We start from the raw sequence: 24,722 nt of genomic DNA, 5'->3' as shown, positions 1-24,722 counted from the left end.
AAGGAAAGAAGTACTTTCACTGTAGACTGTGAAATACTGCACTTCTTAGTCGTCCATATTATTTAAATTTTGGTAAGAGTTTAGTAGCTAATGAGCAGGCATTGATTTTTATGTTGTTTTTAGATCGCTGAAAGGATAATTAAAAGTATAAATAACTTAGCCTCCTGGTACATTAAGTATATAGACACATCATCAACCATAATTAAGAATTGTTTTTAGGTTAAATCACTTTTACAAATAGTTATTTAATTCAGCAGGTTTGTCCTTTGGTTCAGCAAAGTCATTTGTCATTTCTCTCAGAGCCGTAGCTTGTGGAAAGGGCAGCTTTAACAGCATTCAGTGAGCTCTGAGATTCAGGGCTAAGCTTCTGTCATCTTTTATATTGGATTCTTCAGCACAGGCTTGATTTGTCAAAGCTTCGTTGAAGCTACTGTTAACATCTCCTTCAAGAGTTTCACAGCATCTGGAGCCCTAAATGCAGAGCACATTTACCTAGATCATAATTAATAAAATCTGGTTAGTACATTGCCTCAGCAACACTGAGTAAGAGCTTTTGCATTTTCCAGTTTTGACCTGTGTAGACTACCCTCGGTTAGTGTATTTATAGAAGTAGCCTGCTAAATCAGAGGTGATGATGGGGATGTCTGGAAAGGAAAAAAGGGCTTATCTGTTCTTCTTCAAAAACAGCCTTACTTTGTCTGTTGCTGAGAAAGCTCAGGTGCATTTAAAAATGAATCTCATGTATGATGCAAGAATATTATTGATAAATGTATTTAGCACTGATGGGAGAGGCTTCTTTTGAAATAAATGCAATCTGGTCAGAAGTCTGGTCCAGTTTTTAAAAATCTTGTGAGAATCTTCATCAGTTTTTCTCGGGTTTGAGATGGAAAGTTTTCTTTTGCTTCCCCTGATGTGCCATGTACGTTGCATTTTTCCATGAATACTTAGGATGTTGTGGGTGGGTTCTGTGACCTGATGGATGACTGTGTTAGTTTACTAGTTCTTATATCAAGAAATTATGAAATAAATGTATTTCATTATTTTGGTGTCTTAAAAGTTGCTTTTAAGAACACAGTTTTGAAATGTTATTCTAACTTATACAGACAATTCATTGGGATCAATTCCAGGTGAACAGTGGACAGATACCATTCCCTGATGCATGATTCAAATCTAAAATATTTTCTAAAATCATTGTAATCAATTATTTCTGTTAGAGAAGTAACTGTCTTTAATCTTATCTGAGTAGTTGTTTTCAAGTTTTACTCCTCTCTGCTTTCAGAATTAATTGTTTGAATTTCAGAGAGCATTTGTTGATTTCATTTTTTAAAGAAATCAAAATTTTCCCGGATTTCACATTATTATCAACTAAACAACTTTGAAAATACCACTTCATTTTTAGAAACATTTTATACATGTGACTATGGGAACTTTACTTTCCTAGCTGTATTTCTTTGACTGTTTATGGGAATGCGGGAATCATATAAAAATTATGAATTTCTCTTTCAAATGACCAGTTCCTTAGAGAAAGCATTGGAAAGGGCAAGGGGGAAGATAGTTTCAGTTTATCATCTTTATTTTTCACTTGTTTGGAGTGCTCTGTTCTGACAGTTTAGCACATAGCACATTGTTGTTTCGCATCAGCATCTAGCCAAGTATCACCCTCCGTGAGTCAAGTTTTACTTCTTTGCTTTCTGTATTACTTTGGTTCAGTTCTGAATTGTGTGCCAGAAATATATTAAAGTTTTATTAGCATTCATGGTATGTGGTTCTGTCCTTTTCAGAAAGAAAGTTATGTGAAGGTTGTAATTATATCTTTCAATCTTAAGGCTGTTTTCATTGGTGAGACTAATAGATATCTCTTAGCTTGAGCAGAAGTTGTTCTGAGTTTGAGGTTTCACTCTGATCTGCAGAGGCTGCATCTCAAGTTTGATTAACACTGGGGAAACCCCTGACTGTTGTTCTTACTAGGGATCAATTCCATTATCACCAATTCTTCTTCCTGCCTCACAATTTTAAGATTTTTTTTTCCAGTTGTCCTGAACCCACAACATAGAGTGCACTCAAGTAAAAGCACCAAGTCTCTCAGTTTGTTTCACTCGTTAGGGAGTATGGTGGGCTCTGAAGAACATGTTTACTTTGCTTATAGTAGTTGATTTTGCTAGTTAGAAATACTATATTAATAAATCTGTGCTCATATTCTCCTGGGTAAACACCACTTGATTAGCTGGTATGTATGTTGCTGTGTTCCATTAGCAGCTTTTCTCTGTGGAGCAACTAATGTGCGTTTCTTCTCAGTACTCTCCTGAAAATCAGGAAAACATGAAACTTCCCCAAACCTAATTTATTTGACATCTTCCTTAAGAAAATTTTGGTTGAAATAAACTCAAAGGATTAATATAAGTTTTGGGGAGGAGTGGATAAAGGAAAGAAAGAGAAAATGGAAAGAATGGAGCGGTAGACAGAATGCTTAGAATTATTTGTGTTTTCCTGTTGGTGAGATCACTGACAGACAAAACTGAATGATAATGGTGATTTGCAGAGGTGTATTTAACATCCTGTGGAAAAAAAAAATCACTCTGGCATGCCCTTTTCTTGACTCAGAGCATGGTCTGAGTTTGTACCATTTTCCTGAGTATGTTTTACTGCATCATACGCTTTTAAAGCCTGGTTTCTAAAGCCGAGTCACATTTCCCTCAAATACTGGCAAGGCCAATAGGTAGTGGTGAGATTTTACTTGCGCAAAATTGGTCCAAAGTAGATGCAGTTTTGCATCCCACAATGACTTACGGAATTTGTTTAGAATTTATGAATTTTGTTTGATACTGAGAATCATATTTTCTTGTGTCAGACTCTGAAGTCCAGAATCTCAAGACTTCTTTGCAGTGTAGAAAGGTTGAATATTGGCTGAAGGAAGTACAGCATTATTTCTGTTGTCAGCCTCACTTTCCCCAAGCTTATGTCTTATCTCCCCTTTATTCCTTTCAGCCAGTGTAGCAAGCTGTGCGGTGAGTCTGGGAATTGTGCTGGGAGCGATCAGCTGAGCTGTCCTCTGTGGATGCTCACTCTCCTGAGGAGCATTATCAGCCCATCTACCTCTTCCAGTAAAAAGCAGTCTCCTCTCCTGTACTGGAAGTGAGACAACTGCCCTTATATAGAAAGACCATGAAACTCAGGTGAACAACAGTGGATTCTTTGTGGTTTGTTTTGCTTTTGTTTTATGCATAGATACTTATCTCTTTCCTCTACAATAAAGATTATGGAAAAGTGCTGCTAACAGCAACAGGGATAAAGAAGAACAAAGAGAAATGATCTAATAAAGCAGTGACATCCCACAACCATTTGTGTTAAATGCTGTGAAAGGGCAAGCCACAAGGACTAATTCCTAACATGTGTGTTCCTGAAGCAGTAAATGCTGGGATATATATGTTTTGTTTGGAATAATTTCAGGAAATGCTAATAATTGGGCAATTAATAAACAAGAATTCCAATGTAATTAGGCTAAATGTCTTTATGCAAACCTTCTTCCCATCAGATAAATCAACAGCCACAAAAGAAAAATCCCCAGTTTGCTGTCAGGGCTGTAGTAGTTGGATTTAAAAATGAGGAGGCATCTCCAAAAAATCCTTGTATCAAAACACAAGAATAGAATCAGGGTACTGATGCAAGTCGTGATGTTTTGAATATTGCTTGGAGTTCTGAAAAGTTTCTTTGAAGAAAGGGTGTTGATCTGTGGAAACACCTTCCCAAGACCCAGAACTTTAGCATACCACCTCCAGTCTCCAAACTCTCTAGCTGTGTTTGAATGTGCCTGCACAGTGCTTTGTTTAGACTTGCTGATTTCTGAAAAAGAGAGCTCCTATTTCACTAGCTTCACTTAAATTTTCCTGCATCACCAGATTGTAGAAAATGCAGAGAAAAGAATGAGTAAGGAGCATACAGAGGTAAGTTTCTAATTATGTGGGGAAATGAAATTACCAAGGGATAAGGAAATGTAAAACTCCATTCTGGATTACAGTTAACAAGACTCCTTGGTTACTGATTACTTAGGGCTCATCATCTAGCTTTAAATGTTCCTCCTGGAACATTTATAGAATCACAGAATAGTTTGGGTTGGAAGGGAACTTAAGGATCATCTAGTTGCTCTCCCCCTCTGTGGGGAGGGACATCTTCCAGTAGACCAGGTTGCTCAGAGCCCCATCCAGCCTGAAACTCTGAACCAGTCAGGGCTTGGCCACTTGCCTAGTCTGTAGTCTTGTAAAAGAATCCTGTTTCCATTCAACACTGACATAGTATTTGTGACTTAACTGGAGGTTTGTACCTTCCAATAATGAGAATACTCCAGAGTCTCTTCTGAACATCTCACCATCCTGTCCTAGTGGTCAGTTGGGTTTTTTTGTAGTAGCTTTAACAACTCTTCCAGAACCATGTGTTACAGTATAATTGTCCAGCGAGATAGTGCATATTATAAAGGTTGTTAATGTGTGGGAGGTTTTGGCCTCTGCCCTTTGGTGGAGGCAGAGATGTTGGAAATCTTAAGTGTTGCACTGCCATTAGAAGAGCCAGAGTGCCTTCCTCCTTCTCCTTACTATGTAAATCTTAGATCTTCTTTTGCCAAGATGACTCATTCTGGTGAGGTTTGAGAAAAGAAATTACGTATTTGGTAATCTAGGTGTGATGTGATTCTCTTTGTCTTTTATAGTGGGGACAAAAAAAAAAATTCTTTTAGGGAGATGAAAGCCCCTCTGATATTCTATGCATTATAGGTCTTACTTCTATGTATCCAAGCAGAGTTGAATTCTTACATACACATAGATACATTAGGAAAGGGAAAAAAATGTAAGTATTAGAAAAGACAAAAGCTAAGAGTTGAAATTCAAGTGGCCAATTTCAGACAAATGAAGGTAAGAAAGTGAAAGTACACCCACTCTTTGAAGAAATGTGTGTAAATTATGCTAAGTAGGACATCTTCTAGAAGAACTAAGAAGGTGCTGTGTATAAAAAGTGTATATGCAAGCCTGTGTGTAAGAAGCAAGACTTTGCAGTGAATCATTGGGTTTGGGAAGCCTGAGAGAATGAGAACCATCCAGGATGACACAGATATTGTGAAGGGAGTATTTCCTCAGTTTTCACCATGCCAAATGCTGGGGCCTCAAGTGTCTAAAAAAATGCAGCTATTTCTAGAAAGTACATTAAAATAAGCTGTTATGTTCACAGGCAGTGGTTCAGTCAGAAGAGCTGGAGGAATTTAAAAGTGAAAGCTGATGCTAAGATTGTTTATTGAAATTTTGAGGTCTTGGACAGGGAAGGGTAACAAGAATTGTCTTCCAAAGCAATGCGCTCAGGTCTACTGAGAATAAATGGTATTCATCTTACCCAGGAGTATCTGATATTACCTACCCAAACTTATTAAAGTAACTGGATCACTGATCAGTCTGTCAGTTTGTGTATTATGGAAGAAATAAGCCTGAGCTAGAGGAAGCAAAATGATCTTGTATTTTTGAGTAAATCTTGTTGAACTAATCTTGTTCTTTAGCATGTGATAGTGGTAATGGTTTACAGGAATATGCTTCTGAAATGTTGTTTTTATGAGTAACTTTAGAAATTTTAACTCTTTTAATACATCCAAATAAAAAATCTGTATAAGGTGAACTGGGATTGATTTTTGCTTTGTATAGACTGTTAGTAAGTTCCCAGTGAGCATAATGAACATCAATTTTGAAAATCATGCCTGACCTCCTGTCTTTTCAGAATTGAATAGAATCTTTCTTTCTAGAAACAAAATAAAAAGTGGAGGCATTGTGTACTGCAAAGAATACTTTATGTGTAAAATCATTATATAATGGGAAATTACAAGTGACAGATGAAATTTTGTTCAGAAGTAATGAAACTTTGAATTAGAAACATGAGTGAATTTTTCTAAAATATGCTAAGCTTTCTTCTGTATATTTTTAAAAGATATTGGTGGTATGGTTAAGGCACTTTATCTAAATACGCTTTGTTTTTCTGGTAAAACACGCTGATCTTTGACTTTTACAGGGAAAACGTGAAGGGAATTTTTTATCACAGTGATATGACATATTTTAATACTTAATTGAAACTTAGATATATTTTTAGAAAATAAGAGGTTTTTTTAAACTCTATAGGCTTGCTGATGCATGGGAAGATGATATGGGAGTTCATCCTTTAAAGTTTCCATCAGAAACATGTTTGGAACTGTTGTTGATTCTGGGTTTGAGTACCACATCTCTGCCACCTTCACTTCGATGGATGAACTCTTTTCAGGTAAGGAGCAGCTTCTGTTTCAGTATAAAGGTGTTATTTTTGGAAAAAGACAGATCCTTGAGGGCCATAAACCCTTTCAGGGGGTTTGTCTTCTGTAGTTGCATGACTCTCTGTTATATTAAAATGTAGACCAAGGTGGAAAATACCATTGGATTTTTAATCAGTTCATTACGGTTTAAAGTGATGAAATTTAAAGAAATTTCATCAAACTTAGGCTACAGTAGCTGGAATCATTATAAAAATCTTGTGGGCTTAAAAAATAAAATTCTCAGCTACAAAATAAAGATTTTCAGTGGTGAAAACATTCTTCTATGTGTTACTTTAGAAGTTCTCAGCAATCATAGAAATTTTCCAAAGGAAACATTGTTGCAGGCATGTTAAATTGTGATTTTTATTTCTTTTATAATGTGGTTGGAGAGTATGATTTTTACAAATGCAATAGAGACAACTGAATTCATGATGATATGACATAGCAACTTAGCCTTTTTATGATGCTTCTGTCTTCCTAGTTACATAGTCTGTAGGTTGAGTATTGATGCAAATCTATTGATGCAAATCTGAAGTAAGCAGCTGTTGAGCAGGAAGTGTACTGAGTCTGGTTTTTCTGGCAGCTATGAAAGCATCATCATCTTAGTGGGACTGAGTGTCCTTAACAATTTCTAACATGAAATCAGGTAGCCTCTATTTGTCCATATTTCCTGTTTGTACTTAAGGCACATCTAATTAGTGTTCCTGAGTTATTTTTACTCAAAAGTAGTCTTTTTGTAGATTTTGAAGCAAAAAAAAAAAAAAAAGGTTGTAAAACAAAATCAAGTAATTGACTTTAAGAGAGTTACACTGATGTACAGCTACTGAAAACTCCTGTTTTAGGAATAGGTACCTGCATTGTTTCTCACTTTGCATCTTGGGTGCTTGGAAACAGGGAATCTGTATGTGGTGATCACTTGGGTAAAGCAGCAGCCACTGATTGCTTCAATGTTATTAAAATACACAAGGTCAGAATTGTTACTGGGTTGTACATTCAGAGGCCATAAAACTGAAGAATCTCCTGGATGCCAATAGATTGCAATAATTGTAAATTTCAAGGATTGGCCAGCAGTTGTAATCCATGCAGTTGAGTAGTCCATGTTTCCTATTAAGAAGTGAATATTTTGGTTGTCTAATCCAAGAGGATGTATTCCTTGTCTCTTACATTACCAGTAATCTGCGGTAAAGTCTTCCCTGCTTTACCCATGACAGGTTAAGTAGGAGTCTCCTCCTGTATGCCGAGGCTCTATGTCCTGTATTGTTTCTGTGCATACTCAGTCCCATGTTGTGTATTTGGGATTCCCTTTGATTTGTGTATGGGGTAGAGGTAGGAAGTGATAGATGTCTGTCAGCTGGTGTTTTTACCTCTGAGTACACAAAACATCAGACTTTTCTTTTTCTCCTTGGTGGATGATTGTGCTCAGCTGCTCCTGGGTAATTTTAGCTCTGTGAGGCTCCCTCTGTAAAGAAACCACTGCCCTAGAGGCACATGGTGCAGGTCCTGGAAGCATAGGATTATGTCAGCTGTGGGGTGAGACATCCCCATGCATCCCCTGGAGACCCTCTGACCATGGCCTTTCTACCCCAGATTTCTGTGGAACAGATGAAAGCAAACAGTACTGTGCTAAGCTCATTTACTGAGCACTGGCCTGCACAGATCGTGGTTCTCCTGCCTGTGTGCCAAAGCTGGCAATGTGACAATGTCCTGTCTTTCACAGCAACACACTTTGCAGTTTTTGAAAAGCCCAAGTTCAGAAATCTGCTCTGCTAAGATAATGTTCTATTTTGCCAAGTGGGAGGAAGGGAGAATGGCTTTTTTGATAAAATTCTGTGACTCCAGCTGTCACTCTCCTTGGCAGACAGTCAATATCACCAAGTGTTTGTCCTAGAGGGCAAACACTGTCCAGTAACATATTGTTTTATTTATTTTTATCTTTATAAACCCTGTTTGGATCTCAGTTAGTGAATCCATGAAGTAGAATCAAAGTTTGCCTAGGTTTTCCCTGATGCTTTATAATGGTCTGCCAGCCTTATAATTTTGGGGATTTTTTTCTTGGCTTGCTTCTTCATGTTCAGCGAATACTAGAATTACAGATCCTAGTTTTTCTATGTTTTTCTTGGAAAAAGCTGGCAAGATCTGAAGAGAGCTTGAATAATGATACTAAATTGTGCTGTTGCCTGGGCATAAGATCATGCTGCATCCAAAATAGTGAAGATTGTGAGCCAAAAAGGGAATAATAAAAGGGCACTAATTGAAAACTGATATTTCATGTATCTTAATGGAGTAATGGCAAAATGACAAAACTAGTTATGCTTTATTTTGTGGTAACCTTAATCTGGCAGCTGTCTAGAAAAATTTAAAACATTTTAATTCTATATTACAATAAAACTTGTATTTGAACTGAAAATAATTGCAGAGTTCGCTGTTATCTATGCAGTGGAACAGTGGCTGTATTGTTCAGCAGGGGCCAGGGTCTTGCAACTGTATGCTGGAGGAATTGGAAGGAGAAAACAACCCCAGAAAGTGCCAGAGTTTTCTCCTTTCATTAGTATGTGTTTCCACCATTGGACACGTGGTGAGGAGTTAAATGGACCACTGCTTTCTACTGGTGCTTTTCTTTATGTTTTCACACAGTATTTGGAAATGTATCTAACAGGCAGTTCTAATGTGATGATGTAAAAGTTACAGTTCAACTCCTGATACCCTGTCAGGATGGCTTTTAAAATCCAGGTTTTTTAAATTAGATAACAAAAAATGATCTCGTTGACACCCATGTTTTTTTGAGAATGTATTTACTCTCTCTCCCAATTATATTACAGTGCTGCAATGTTGACAAGCCAAAATGTTAGGTGGTATGCATCTGCATTGGTTGATGCTTAGGCTGTAAAAAGCACACAAAGGAAATCTGCTTAGTTGCTAATAATCTGTAATAAACTCTGTTCTGCCTTGTGCTCTGGAAGTACTCTCTGGGACTAGCTTAGCAGACTCTGTATCAGTGCTGAGACATAAATTACATTTTATTTTCCATTGGTGTGCTACTGCTTAGTAACATAATATTTGAAATCACTTTTCAATTCCATTTTGACCCTGTAAAGATCTTTCAGTGTGATTTATGTTGCTAGAGGAGCCTGGAAGAGAAGAGCAGCAGCAGACTGTGCTACATAGCTCTGCTGAGTTTAAGGTGCTCACTACAGACAGCCTATAAGTTTCCCAGGCTGTTGAGCCTAGGTACTAGATTGTCTTTGGCTCATCTCTCATTTCACCAGAATAATTGCAGTGACATTTTTTTGGTGGATGATAGGGAGTTAAATCTTAGGAAGCTTGAGCCTGTAAACTCTGAAGGACTGTTTCTTGCTGGTTGATGGCAGCTCCTGGGTTTACTGGAGAACACGGTTTTTCAGCCCTGACTTGTACCTTCCCAGGCTTGTAATCCCTCACCCATACTAAGGATGTCTTGGATCAAGGTAATAGGATTGACTGAGGCACTTGATACTTACCCTGAAGCAATGACAAAATCAGTATGAAGGGAGAGAGGAGTTTGCTGCTAGAAAAGATTAATTTTTTTCGTTTGCTTTTGCTCTGAGTGTTGTTTTGCTGCTTTCTTTTCAGCTCCATTACACTGCACGGAAAGCTGTGTTACCTTATTACACACTCAATCTATATGGCTGTCCACCCACCTGAGCTGTCAGCCCTCTTCTTTAGGAATGGTTGAGCTTTACTTTGTGTGTTATTCTTAATACTTGCAAACACTTGTAGCTAGCACCCACTTGAGTTAGCATGTACTTTATCACAGAACTGCTCAGCTGCTTCTTCTCAGCACAGTCTCAGAGGCTGTGTTGGTATTTCAGAGCCTACAGCACAGAACAGTTAACACAGGGAGATGCTTTAAAGTGACAAGTAATCTCTTCTGTGTTTTTCTAACCTTATCTCGTCTTTCTCTGAATTCAAGCACAGTGAACAGAAAATGTCCTGGATATTGAATTCTTATGATGATGTATGGGGCTGTTGGGCACATTTTCTCTCACTGCTGTTGTTGTGGGAAACCAGACATTTTACTTGCCCTATCAAGGCACTATTCATAAGGCCACAGACCATAAACAACAGTTTCCAGAGTTAAACAGATCATGCTTTTATTTTTACTTTTACAGTTGCGTCAAATTGAGGGAAGATTGTGATTAAGAACTGCTGAGCTGTTTCAAAATTCTGTGTCAAATAGCTCTTGATAGTTTTTGGAGCTGCATCCAGTGCCCCTGGTAGCTTTCAGCACACTGTCTGCTTTGGTTTAGAGAAGTGAAGCCACTGTTTAAGAAAAAATAAAAAACTGTTTATTCTACCATTGCAGTAAGAATCCCTAGTGGTGTCTCTGAAGGAAAAACTTATTTGCTATTATTTTGCTTTCAAAAAAGAAGGAAAACCCAAGGTTTCTGATAGAACAACCTGTCAATTCTCTGTCATTTAGTCTCTTAATACAGTGCAGGAAACTTGCTAAAGGCAAGATGGTTTAGAAATACAGAATATCAGTTGCTCAGAAAATATAAGAATGAATAAATACAGTATTCATTATAGTTTAGCAGCTCCAGTATATGAATATCAAAAGGGTCATGGAAAACAAAATATAAAATTACTGCTGTCTCTCAGGTCTATGCTTGGTCCAAACTAAAGTGTCCCTTGATATTTGGTGGTTTTTAATATCAATACTTTTATGTTTTATGTGTCACTATATATATGAAAAGCAATTTCAAAATCATTTATTGCAAGAAGTTAGCTGAAGATAACAGATGCATCTGTGTCTTTTGACAATCCTTTTTGAAGCTAACAGCTGAATAAAATTTACAAGAATCTGTTCAGCTTTTCCATTTGTTCTGGACATTTGGAGCTAGAGGAAATGCATGTATTCTTTTAAGCTGGATTCCACTCCTTTGGAGCACTGTCAAACAGCAGCAAAGAAGGATAAAAATACAATAAAAGAAAATATTAGGAGTGAAGAAATGGCTTTCAAAATATTGTGTCTTTTATTAAACTATGCCAGAAAGGAAAAGTAAATAAGTCAATTTATGCAGTAAAATGGCTTATTATCCCTTTAAGCATTTTTTTAAAATCACAGGCTATTACTTGCCTAGTGAAGATTTACCACAAAATGAATCTGAGGTCTGAATATGTATATTCTATAGTATTTCACAGACAAATTATGTGTTCCTAGATACAGTACAAATTTTTAAAAAGTATTTTTCTCAAGCTTGCAACTGCCTATGTCTCTGAAACTTCTGCATTAATATTGACAATATTATGAAGCAACCACTCCAAATACATTGTAATCTGTTTAAATACAGTCATGTTTGTTTTTCTTAGCGGACCAGTTCTACATAATGTAAACTACAGTGAACAAACTCAGAGTATTTAGTGCCAGCCTCTTTTGGCAACTCAGATTTTACCCAAAATAATGATGTTTTGGTTTTTGCAGGTTACTATAAAAGTGCCTGCTATATGCTTTTTGTAGTTTTTACTAACTCAGATAGGCTTCCAGGATGACACAGAATGGATTTTTTTTGTTTGTTTTATTTGTGATTATTATGTGTAAGTTTTAAAGTTTAATTTAAAATTATTTATTTTAAACAGGAAAGAAGTACTCAAACCTTATATAGGAAAGCAGACCTAGTTTTGTAAAACATACATACAAATATTTCAGCGGCTTTTAAATAAAAGAACTTATAATGTATATATTTGGAAGTTTTTTCATGTTTTTCTGCATTTAATAGCAGCCATAATAAACCTATTGAAACACTGCAGAATAATTAGGAAAAATATAAAACTGCATGAACAAATTAAAATATAAAATTACAAAAAAATGCTGCCAAGAGCAAGTGATATTAAGAGAGTTAGTGTTTCAATGACAAATCTGAATACTTCTTTGCACAATTATAGAGATTTCTATGTTCATGTAAGAAATTATTTTGTTTGCTACTTAGTTGTTCCATATTAAGTTGATTTATATTATGTCACTCAGGTTATCTTACTTGGTGTTCACTATCTTTTAAAAGTATCTCTGGAGCATTCAGGTGTATGTGTTGAGACTATCCCTGTCTTATGTTGTTAACCTCAGTCTCAAAGGGAACAATTTTTTAGTTGAACTATAATTAGTATTTTTATATTCTTGTTGAAACTGTACCAAAAATTTTTCATACTGATTCTGCATACACTTTATTAAAGCATAATGTCTGCTGGCTGAGGACTGTTCAGTTCTGTATATGCAAGACCTTATTGAACAATGTCCATATGTCCTTATGTGTCTCTATATGACTCATCCATATCTGCAGCACAGGCTCACTTTTCTAGGCTATGGTTTTGTGATATCTGCAGCTGCTTTGGACATGCTAATGGGAAGGTATTATTTCCCTTATCTAATATGTGGGATGGCTACATTTTCGCTAATGGGAAGGAGCTGCCCATTTATATTGGCTTAAAACAGAATGAAATCAATCATGTGCAAACTTAAACTGAAGCTACGAATGGGAGAAATGCAAGCTGGCTTTACTTGTGGAAGCACAAGATTTTGTGGTTGTTTCAGTGGTCCGTGGTGGAAAATCAGAACCTTGACAGCAGTGGCCCTAAACTGAGATTCAAAATTTGTCATCAGTTTCTCAGAAAGGGTAAATGGTTCTTTTCTTCCAAGGCAGTTCTCCAGTAAAGAGGAAATCAGAGAGAGTGAACCTGCACTTATCATAAACGGAAGTAGATTAAATTACAAAAAAACCATGAACTCCAAGGAAAAAGCTGTGAACATGTAGCATGCAGGCCAGTGCCTCCTCTGGAAGTATGGTCTCCTGTTTCTTGAGAGGGAAGATCTTCTGAAAGAACAATTCATTTCTGTGCAATTCCCTTTGCCTAGGATGTAGCAAAAGCCACCTATTGTATAAGCATGTAGTAATACACTTCAAAGCAGTTTTCTTAGAAATGATGCTCAGATACATCATCATGGGGGTTTGACCCCGATGGCTATTACCAAAGCTGCTTTGGGTCAATGAAAGGACAGGAGGAAATCACTCGCCAGCTACTGTCATGGGCAAAACAGATTTGACTTGGGGAAATTAATTGAATTTGCTAGCAATCAAATCAGAGTAGGATAATGAGAAGTAAAACAAAATCTTGAAAATATTTACCCCCAAGTCCTCCCTTTTCAGGTTGAATACATTCTCAATTCTTTGACAGTTCCTCCTAGTGGTGCAAGGATAGGGAGAATGGGGGCCATGGTGAGTTCATCACACATTGTCTCAAAGGGAACATTGTCTCTGCATTGTCTCTGCTGCTCCTTCCTTCTCAGACAGAGGACCCTCACACATTTCCCCTGCTCCAGTGTGGGTCCCTTCCATGAGGTGACAAACCCTGCCAGCAAACCTGTTCCAGTGTGGGCTCCTCTATCCACAAGTCCATCCAGGAGCCTGCTCCAGTGCAGGCTTCCCAAAGGGTCACTGCATCCTTAAAGCATCCACCTGCTCTGGCACAGGTTCCTCCACAGACTGCAGGGGAACCTCTGCTCCAGTGCCTGGAACACCTCCTCTCCTCCTCCTTCACTGACCTTGGTGTCTGCAGAGCTGTTCCTCCTACATATGCCCACTCCTCTCTCCCACATTGTTGAACAGGGTTTTTTCCCCCCTTAGGGCTGTTATCCCAGAGGCACAACCACCACCACTGAAAGGCTCGGCCTTGACCAGCTGTGGGTCCATCCTGGAGCCGGCTGGCATTGGCTGTGTCAGACGTGGGGAAGTTCTGGCAGCTTGTCACAGAAGCCACCCCTGCAGCCTCCTGCTATCAAAACCTTGCTATACAAAACCAATACAGTAATTTACCATTTAGATGTGAATGTACAATTAATTGCAGGGATCCTGTTTAGATTGTCTGTTACTGCCTGTGAATAAACTGCTTGGAAGGGGTGAAGATAGAGCTAATTTTTCCAGTTTTCATCTCTTGCGAACTTTCTGATTTTTCTAAGTAAGTCCGAAATCTAAAAGTGTAGTTGTTATGTCCTAATGATCAAGTAGTTGTGTAGGTATTGCACAATTGAGCAGAAACTGAGAGTTTGTCTTCATCAACAGGCACCACACTGTGGAAAAGACAAATACCTGTGTTTTATGTACCTGAATATATACATAAAGAAGTCTTATGGGAGGTCTAATATACTACTAGAACATCCATTCCTATTTATTAATCGAGGCTGTTTGTGACTGAGAAACAAGCTCTTGTTGAAAAGATATATTTAGACCTGTGCACAACTGAATACTGCAATACATGTTCAGTGTGGTTTGTGCAAGTCTGCTTCCTCCAAAACCTTGGCATCTGAGATAATGTTAGCTCTACTCAGATTGCAATGAATAGCTTGATTTATGTGAGGTGCAAGTGTCAATATTGTAGGTAAAAATGCACAGAAATCACATTATCAGCTACAAAGAGCTCTTTTGCTTTAAAAATATTACTGAGTCATTGGATAACAATGATTCTATGATGGAGGTTTTCCTGAGAAGTTCATGTTGTTATGCTGTGTGTTTTGTGAATGTGTGTTGTTATGGAAAGATACAACATTGTTCATTTCCATTAAGAGTCTGGATGGAAGCTTTGAAGCTACTTCAGGAGTCCAGAAAGCTCTGCAGAATGAAAGATGTATTTATAAGGACAATTCTTAGTAGGTTTAAAAGTGCTTTAAAAAGGATGGATACAACTCTCTTAGATTTCAGCTATAGGCTGGAGTAGATATGGTGTTATCACAAATTACAAGATTTTGAGGAATCCTGAGGGAGGTTGTCAATAAATTCTAGCATTTTATTAACAGACAGGTCAGCTTGCCAAGGCACTTAGAGCAGCTCAGGAGTGTTACACGTTGAAGAGTTGGAAACAGTAATAATGTCTTCAAGGAGACAAATGGACAAATAAACGGAAGGCTGTAAACCCAGAGCTTTATAATTGAATCAATGACTTGACTGTGATAAAGTACATTGTGGACAAAAAGGAAGAGGGCTGTTAAGTTCTCCTCTTTTTATTGTCAGTTGAAAATGAGTCTGGAATGGATCTTTTCGTGGAGAAGTCAGTAATGCCTCCAGTGAGAAACATACAATTTGCCTTCCCTCAGAAGCAGAAGTCCATCATTCTGTTGCAATGTCAGTAGAGAGTAGTGTACTCTAAATCTTTGTGCTTAAATCATAGGTCTGTTCCGGGAGTGGTGGCTGATGACAAATGGTACTGCTTGAAAGCTTCTGCTTCTTAAAGAAGAAAACTGTTTGGATTTTAGGAAAGCTAGAATGGGCAGAAACATGGCAGGGGGGAACAGGACAGAGCACTGTCTGTCCAGGGCTAGGGAAAAACCTGAAGGGAAGTGTAAGAGATGAGATAGACCAACTACCCTTTTACTACACCAACATAATTGTGACTGGCCAAAAAAAGACAAGATAATTTCCTTCTCTAAGTTGTTAGCTGCTTTGATCTGTAGAAAAGATCAGTTGTGTGAATATTTCTTTGTAACAGCTCCACTGCTTTTGATATAAAGGAAGCTGGTTTACACATGGGATTGTGTGGAGGTATCTCAGCCAATGCATTTTATAGAGCTCCTAAAGTAAGATTTGGAATATTCCCGTGGGAAGAAAGAGAAGGGCAAAAGGGTGTATCAGCATTAACACAACCTACTGAAATAAGGAGACTGTTTAGCATCCAATAGAAAGCTGTCATGCCTTGAGGTGAAACGTGGCAACCATTTAGCAATATGTAGAAAAACTTGCAGAAATCTGAAGATGCTGTAGCAGAGTGAGATCGCAGGGAGTGTTGGGTGGGCAGAATGTGATTGCTGTTTGGACTTTTGCCAGGCATTTTGGTTAAAGTTTCTTCATCTGTCTCCCAGAAGCTTGACAAGTAAAATAGGAAGTGATTCTGCCTTACAGAAAGAAAGAAAAGAATTATTCCTATATAGCTAATGTAGACTAAAAAAGCATGGTATATAGAGAAAGAGGCTATTTTAAAACACCAGTTCCCAGTCTCCATTATTTTTGTGAGCTGTGGCACTGTAGATAAATGAAACCAGATCAGGGAGCTGTATTTCTTCTGTTGCTTTTAGTGAGCTTGAGTTTTATATGGAAAATAGAAGAAAAAAAAATATTAATACCTTGGCATGGAAAAGAATCTTGCCTGAAAATTTGTACAAGTAAAGACGTTATTTTAATCATACTGAATGTTTTGGCTACTCAGTCCACTTTCAACTTCCTCCAGAATGCCTGGCATTTCTAAATATTACTGTGAAAATGACTGAACATTTTACTGTTCAGATGTTCTCACTTCCTGTGACTGGTACTGCTGACCCTTTTTCTGCTTCTTATCAATAACTGTATACCTGCATAATTCAGCTTTAAATAAAAGGTTTTCTTGCTGTTGATGCTCCAGTCTTTGACTTATTTTCAATTTTCATATGTCCCACCAAATTTAAAAAAGGCTATTATTGTGTAATGGGCTGTGACTAGCTAACATATTTCTTAACTCACCAGAGAGCTTGCAGCTGACTTTTTATTTGTTTTCAACCAAAGTCTATTTCATTCATCATTTGCTAGATTTACAGACATTAAATTCTAGGACTGTTTCCCAATTTGTTAACCACTTTGAGTTTCACACAATGATGAGTTTCCATGTTACTTTCTCATTTTTATTAGATACAAATTTGCTTTGTTTCCATGCCATTTATGAGCAGACAGCTCTGTAATTCTTGCACCTTTTCCCTGTTTAGATACTAACTTTTAATGCTTACAGTTACCTAATTGTATTTTCTTCTTCTCAGATATGGGAGGGGAACAACAGGGCTTTATATCCTTCTTTCTAGCAAAATAGAATCAACTGTACTTCTTAAACTTTTAAAAAAAAACCAAAAAATAAAGGTCCACACAGAAAACATTCATATTTCAGTTTGCCTTCTCTGCTTGCACAGAAAGGAAATGCATTTTCAGCTGTATTTTTGTGGAGCAGTATCTAATGACTAGTCAAATTAATCATAAGTGCCTATTCTGCATGATTGTCCTGAGGATATATTCCTTTACGTGACTGCTTTTCCTATTTTGAGGTAGGATGTATAATGTGACTAAATAATGTCTGTACAACTTACTGTATTCTGTTCTGTATGCTTTTACATGTCTGAGCTATACGGCTCAATGCTAAGATTGATTTAGAAAGACCTACTGAGTCTTATTCTATGTTTTTAGGCCACTCCTGTATGAGGAGTTTGGGGAGAGACCATTTTCCCATTTGCGTGGTAATTAGATCATCTTCTGAGGACTCTAGCATTCAACAAGGTTGTATCTACAACACTAGATTTAGATGAAGCGGAGCTCTGATTCCACCTGGAAATGATTGTGCGCCTGTAATTTAGTTAAAATGAGCTGTCAGAAGTGAGACAGTGTTTATGTATTTTTTAAGTGTAGCTCAGAAGCTGGAGAAAACCCTGGTGACACTTCATAGCTAATCATTTTATGTAAGCCTTTCCTGCAAAGGCAGAGCATGCAGTCCTAATACAAAACAATGAAGAAGTCAAGAGGGACTCTTTTACAACAATACTGATACTGGTTAAAGTACTAATACTTACTAAAGTGCAGTGTCACTGTTGGATTATACTCCTTTCCCAACCTACATTCATAGATAATTTACAAAGCAGCTGAATGCCTGATTAAATATGGCATATTTAGTATGATCCCAGTATGATTCTCAAAATCCCATAATATTTTTTTGCAACAAGGTAATCATCTTGAAGAAGATGCAAGGCACAGAAAAAGAATTTCATGTAGAGATAATATCTTAATCTCACATGCTACTCTGTTTATGCAGGAGTGACTTGTCAGTCCAGTTTTCACCATTCCAATAAAAATTGCCAGGACTTTGGATTACCTAGAGTTCTCATTCAAATGAACAAATACTGAGTGATTTTTAAAGTCAGGCAATTGTTTGGGGTGTCCAGCTGAGGACTTAGGAGCCTTTTTCTCATCTTGTAAACTTAAAAATTCTAGTGGTGGTCCTTTAGTGGTGGCAGCTTTGCTTCAATTAGTTTGTGTGGTATTACAGAAATTCACCTGGAGCGTTTGTGGTGATAGCTCAACATTGTAGGCAAGCGCCTGAACCTTTTGAAGTTAATATCAAAACTCTCTTTGGCTTCATTGGTGCAGAACTGGCCTGCAAATGAATAAACCAGCCAGCTGGATATATTGTAGTGAAATAATTATTGCAGACTCTGAAAGTTCCTCATTAACACTATTGCATATGAACTTTGCAAGCAAATGCTTGAAGCTAATCTCTGATAGCGATTTGTTAGACAAGTGAATTAATAGCTGTGGCTGCTGGTTCATGCAGAGGGTTCTCTGTTGGGTTTTTTTTTGTCCTTTATTTGAAGACTTCAATCAGTATAAATGATTTAAAGGCCTCACTCCACTAGATGGGAAAAAGATGCTTATAATGTAGTACTTGCTTACACTCTGCAGTTATTGATATAATATTTTTATACTTGGGTAAGTATAGATTTTGAATAAAAGAATTTAATTAACACTGAATAAATGTTCCTCATAAGGGAAAAATTCTCTATTTCTATTTCATTAATGCTTCATGCTTCTAGCAGTTAACTAATTTAATTTCACTCCTGATGCTCAAGGTCTGTGCTTTTATTTCCTTCTGTTTTTCAGTCGTTCTGTCTCTTAAACAGGCTTTATTTGTGTTTTACAGTTGTAAAGAGAAGATCAGCCAGAGATAGAAGATAGGGATAAGTGCAAGGCATTTTTTTCCTCTAGTTGGACTTTGTGTAATGCACAGTGGACATGTATCTATAACTGTGCATAAAAAATGTGTAATGTGAAAACAGTTAGATTTTTGGAAAGTTCCTTGAGATTTAAAAATTAAAAACCCTATTTTAAAAAGTAAGCTAAGGGACAGTTAATTATTTTAAATAAGTAAAAGTAAGGAGGATAAAAGTAACCCTTGCGCATGTAAGCAACCATGCTCATTTAATTTGGCTAAGTAAGGAAATTTAGGGTTTTGGGGGTCAAAATCCCTTTTGAGAGTTGTTTTTAATGGTATATGCAGTACAATAGAGTTTTGTATAAAATGCTTAGATTCACCATGCAAAGTGAGTGAAATGATGTGTCAGATGTTCAAAGTGAATAAAAATATCTGTTTATGTTGTGTGTCAAGAAGCAAGGGGGGTTTAGTGTGAGAAGTCCAGGAGAATGATTGTTTTAGAAGTTTGAGGCAAACAATTTTTCATTTTTATTTTTTCCACTAACTCATTACAGTTTTATTAATGGTTTTCATGCAGAAATGTTAAGTGCCTGGTGTTGATCTTTGGTAGTTCTTAGTGTTTACCTTATAAAGCTGGTAACATTTTGAAGAACTTCAAGTTATTTCTTTCAAACCGTAAGGTCATGCCGTGATCTTCAGCTTTGGAACATTTCTAACATGTTCTTGATCATCATCTTTCTACATTTCTACTAATTTATGCTATTTTTCATTCACTGAACTTTGGGAAATGCTATTTTTTTTTTTTTTTTTTTTTTTTTATTTTCAGGGAATTTTTTTTTTTTTTTTTTTATAATGCAGGCAATTATGGTTCAACAGCATATTTTTTTAGCGGCCTTGCCCTAAGGAAGATATTTTAAATAGTATTTTGGAAGTCTTAGAGCAGACCAGTGTGCTGTAATAATTATACTTCAATAATCCAAAATGATGCCTCTAGGGAGATGTGAGTCCAGTGTATACTTTGTTCATATATATTTATCCTTGATGGTAAAATTGGATTTAAAAAATAAGAAAAAGAACTGGAAGAAAGAATCTGGAAAATTGATTCATCTTGAAGGTCATTAACATTTTCTAAAAAGAAGTTAAAAATGAACATGAAAATCAAATTGTTAAAAAAATTGTTCTAGCTTTGTTTTGCATAATAAGATTTTTATCAGTACAAGAAAAGGTCTCATAATAATACCTAATTGTTATTTTCATCTGAGACTGGAAAGTATTTAGTGGCTGGGAAACAGACAAAGAGAGGGGAGGAAAAGAAGCTTGAAGAGAATAATATGGACTACATGGAGCCATAAGCTGAAGGACAGATTCATACTATATTGTAATATAAAGAGGTTGCAAAGGAGGAGGGGAAAAGAGAAGGGAATGCAACCAGAACTGCAAGGTTTAATTCAGAAGTATTTTCTGTCCATATTTGACTAAAACATCTTCCAAGTGAATGAAGGAAGTTGATTTATAAAAATAAATGTAGGCAGCAAAATTAAGAGGGAGTGTGAAATTTACACTGTCTAAACCCTCCAAAAAGAGCAAAGTAGACAAAGTCCAGTTTGTAAGTTTTACAAAACATTTGAACCATTTGTGTTCAAGGATGCCTTAGAACTACTGTACTTTGTTAATTAGCTGGTTCACTTAAAAAATGCATGCAACAAAAATACATTTACAGAGTCACAGAGTCATTGAGGTTGGACATGACCTTGTGATATCATCTAGTCCAAACCCCTGCTAAAGCAGTCAGCTAGAGCAGGTTTCCCAGGACCACGCCAGTTGGGTTTTAAATGCCTGCAGGGACGAAGACTCCACACCCTCCCTGGGCAGACTGTGCCAGTGTTCTGCTCTCTTGCAGTCAGAAAGTGTTCAGAAGGAATTTTGTGCTCTTTCAATTTGTGCTTATTGCCTCTTGTCCTGTTAGCAGGCACTACTGGGAAGAGTCTGGCTCTCTCATCTTCACTCCCTCCCATCAGATATTTTTACACATTGATATGATCCCCTTAGACCTTCTCTTGACCATGCTGAACAGTCCCAGCTCTCAGCCTCTCCTCATATGAAAGACACTCCAATATCTTAGTCATCCTCATGGTCCTTTCTTAACCTGTTCTTAGCCTTTTCCTCACTTCATTAAGTCCATATCTTTCTTGTTCTGGGGAGCCCAGACTTGGACCAAGCAGTCCAGATATGACCTTACCAGTGCTGATTTGGGGTGAAGGATGATCTCCCTCAACTTACTAGCAGCACTTTTCCTGATGCAGATCTATGTCCACTATGTTCTGGTACCTGGTCCTCCTTCAAGAAGAGTAAGTCTTCTTTCAGACTTCCCTACTGGGCTCAGGGGCTTGAGATTCTTGCAGGCTTATGATCAATAAAGATTGAGGCAAAAAGGGCATTGAGGACCTCAGCCTTTCAGTGTCTTTTGTCAGCAGGGCCTTGGGCACCGTGCAGGCTAATGCTGTGCTACTCACTGCTTGTGTGTCTCTGAGAATCTGGAAGGAGCTGCCTCCTGGCTAACTCATTTCTCACCCTCTGCTGACTTAGTTGCTGTCCATGGTGATGGCTGTTGTTGCAGTCAGCTGTTTAACTGGGGTGAGTAGGGACCCAAAGAAGCCATTCAGTTTCTGAGGTGTAGGGTTGACTGCACCTGTTAGATGTTGCACTAGATCTCTGCAGTGATGCTTAGGTCAGGAGTGAATATTGATTTGACAGTAGTCTCTAAATAATTGCATTATCCCAGCCCAATGAGTCAAGCAGTCGCTATGTGTCCCATACATGTGTGCAGTTAATGTCTTTGTCTGACACCAGTGTTTTAACATCTATTTCATTTTTGAAATGGGTCTCATTTCAGCCAGTTATCCAGGGTGCTGTCAAAGCCCGTGTGTGAGCTGTGCTTTGCAGTGATAAATGAGTACAACTTGTATCTGTTTATTTTTTTGCTTGGATCCCTTTTCAGAATGTGATGGGTGGCCTACTTTTATGGGGATGAAATATTATTTTCCTGTTCTTTTGTGACATAATGGGTCTTGTAAACAGTTGCATAGTGTTTTGGAGTAGGTGGCATTATTAGGATGGATATTAGTTATTTTGGGGATGCTGATACATCAGCTCTGTATTTGTCTCTTTAATCTTCCTCATCTCTTCCTAATTATAGTTGGTCTTGGGGGGAATCAGCTTCCCAAGTTAAATAGACCAGTGTAACACACAGTGTTTCTGGAGTGTGTTCAGGTGAGAACTGGTTTATGTCACCTAATTTCATGTTCACAACCCCCCAGATTATTTCACAGTTCTGTGGTGGGCATATGCTTATGCTGCTACCTACACTCCTGTTTGGAAGCAAGCTTCCAAATCTCTTTACCCTGAAAGCAAGTGAGTTCCTTTCTCTTCTGTTTCCAGGCTTATTGAGCAAACTTGTTCTTTTCTTTCTGCTTTAAGAATTTTTTGGTGTCTTTTTCCTGCTGATTGATGTATTTCCTCTGTTCTATCCACTGCATTTTTAAAAAATCAGATATAAGCTCTTCAGCAGATTCTGTGATTACTTTTACATCAGTTGTCTGAAACTGAGAAGAGTTTGTGCAGATTTTTTTCTGGTTGACTATTTTGCTTACCTAAAAAAGTCTCCCTCCCATCTTTTTTTTCTTTTGTCTTTTCTTCTCCCCACCTGCCAGCTCCTGAAAATTGGAAACATGAGAGGCCTTGTCTGAGCATTGGATTAAGAGCCAGGAAATCCTTACTCTTTCCATGACTCATTGTGTGTGTTCTTGGGCAATCTGTTACTATTACAGATAAAAGCTGTGCATAGCACTTGGCTGAAAAATTAAAAGCATGGTGAACGATTCAAGGAGATTATTTCAAATTTCAATCAAAGCATGGCAAAGGTGGACAAAAAAGAGGCTGCAGAAAGTGAGTGTGGGGGGAAACTGTTTATGAGCTCCATAAAATGGTTATAAAGGGAGATAGGTAATGCTCACAGGAATTTCTGTCTTTTTAACCCTTTGGTTCTGTCACAATGCAAGCATATGCTGTGGTAGTAGATGCATACACATCCCTTAGTTTCAGAGCTGGTATGTTCTTATTAGAAATGAAATGGGTAAATAAGAGTGATGGAAGAGGAGAGGGTGCACTATTCAATAGATGCACCTGCACTCCACTTTTTAAATCCAGTTCTCTGAAGGTTTTCTTAGGAGATTGGTTTGGTGGTTGTGTTTAAATATCTGTAAATGCCTGAGGTTTTCCTGAGTGTTTGCCTAATTTTTGTTACACTTCACATCTTTAAGGATGTGACCTCTTCCTCACAATTTAGAAGTAAAAGAGATCCTTGGCGACAGCAAAGGTCTGGGACTTCTGGAGGTCAGAGAAGACATATGGAATCATTTACCTATATTTTCCGTGATAAATCAGACATGAAAATAACTTCAAGAAGTAATGGAATATGATATCACATAATAAATCTTTAAGGATGTGACCTCTTCCTCACAATTTAGAAGTAACAGAGATCTTTTGCGAGAGCAAAGGTCTGGGGCTTCTGGAGGTCAGAGAAGACATATGGAATCATTTACCTATATTTTCCATGATAAATCAGACATGAAAATAACTTCAAGAAGTAATGGAATATGATTATGATATCACATAATAATATATTATATTAATTATATGGAAAGCTGCCTTCTGTATCCTGCTTCCTTATGTGACTTGTATAAAGCTGAATATGGTGAAAAGCTGCCTATGGAACCTGCTGCTTCCAGAGTGTATTTGCAGATGTTTTAATACCATGTCCATTCAGTGTTCATCCACATGACATTGCCTATACCTTTATTTTGATCATTTTAATGATCTGTACATCAGCTTCCATTGCTGTGGTATTGAGGGTAGTAGTTTTCAGCAGCAATCCATCTAATCTAAGGTAGCCTTTCCATCTCTCCCAGCCTCTTATTCATGTAACCTTGTCTCTTCCTTCTGCCTCTTTGGCATTATCCAGTGACTATGCAGCTGTGCCAACATAGTTGGGGTCGAGTATGCAAGAGTGTTTGGTTACTGCTTAACCTTCCACTAAAAAAATGCATACTTTCTGGTGAAATACATTAGTGAAGGCTGCTGGGGCCCTTGTATAATCTTTGGTATTTCATTTGGTGAGGAAAAAAGGCTGTGCTTGGGATGAGTGTTCAGCTTTGAATTATTAAATGCCTATATGTGGGGTTTATTCCAGTTTTTGGATAGTCATGGTTAATTGAGAAGAACTACCTCAAGGTTCTGAGATTCAGAATCTTCCAGTGATGCTACAGTATGCAAAAGGTCATTGTTGCAAAAGGTCAGTCTTATCCCTGTAGTGGAAGTTGCTGTCCTGGTGCCAGTGAGTGGGGTCAGTCTGACCTCTGCTTGAGTGTTAATTTCCATTTCCCACTGTTGCTGCTCTTCTGACCTCCTGAGATAGGAATCTGATGAAGAGACTGGTTCAGAAAAGGTTCTGCTCTGGATTCTGTGCTATCAGATGTTTATCCTAGCTTCTGTGATCAGTTTTTACTTCACAGACTCGCAGTAATTGGTCTGGCGTATAGCTGGGACCTCATGGAGTTCTTGTATTTCATTAAATTTAGTCCTGTTACTGCAGGTAACATTATGGATCATCAGTGGG

The 24,722-nt window shown here is 37.6% G+C and overlaps 1 protein-coding gene across 1 annotated transcript in view; it reads left to right on the top strand.

Annotated features, from left to right (window-relative positions):
- The window catches only part of UBE3D (ubiquitin protein ligase E3D), a 78,105-nt gene that overhangs the window by 39,490 nt on the left and 13,893 nt on the right, over nt 1-24,722 (top strand). The window contains exon 9 of the mRNA XM_041480370.1: nt 6,144-6,282. Within this exon, the coding sequence (XP_041336304.1) occupies nt 6,144-6,282 (139 nt within the window). The remainder of the gene's footprint in view (nt 1-6,143; nt 6,283-24,722) is intronic.

This window comes from Pyrgilauda ruficollis, unplaced genomic scaffold, assembly GCF_017590135.1.
Source record: "Pyrgilauda ruficollis isolate IOZ18807 unplaced genomic scaffold, ASM1759013v1 scaffold51, whole genome shotgun sequence".
NCBI lineage: Eukaryota > Metazoa > Chordata > Aves > Passeriformes > Passeridae > Pyrgilauda > Pyrgilauda ruficollis.
This window is presented reverse-complemented; position numbering and strand designations above follow the sequence as displayed.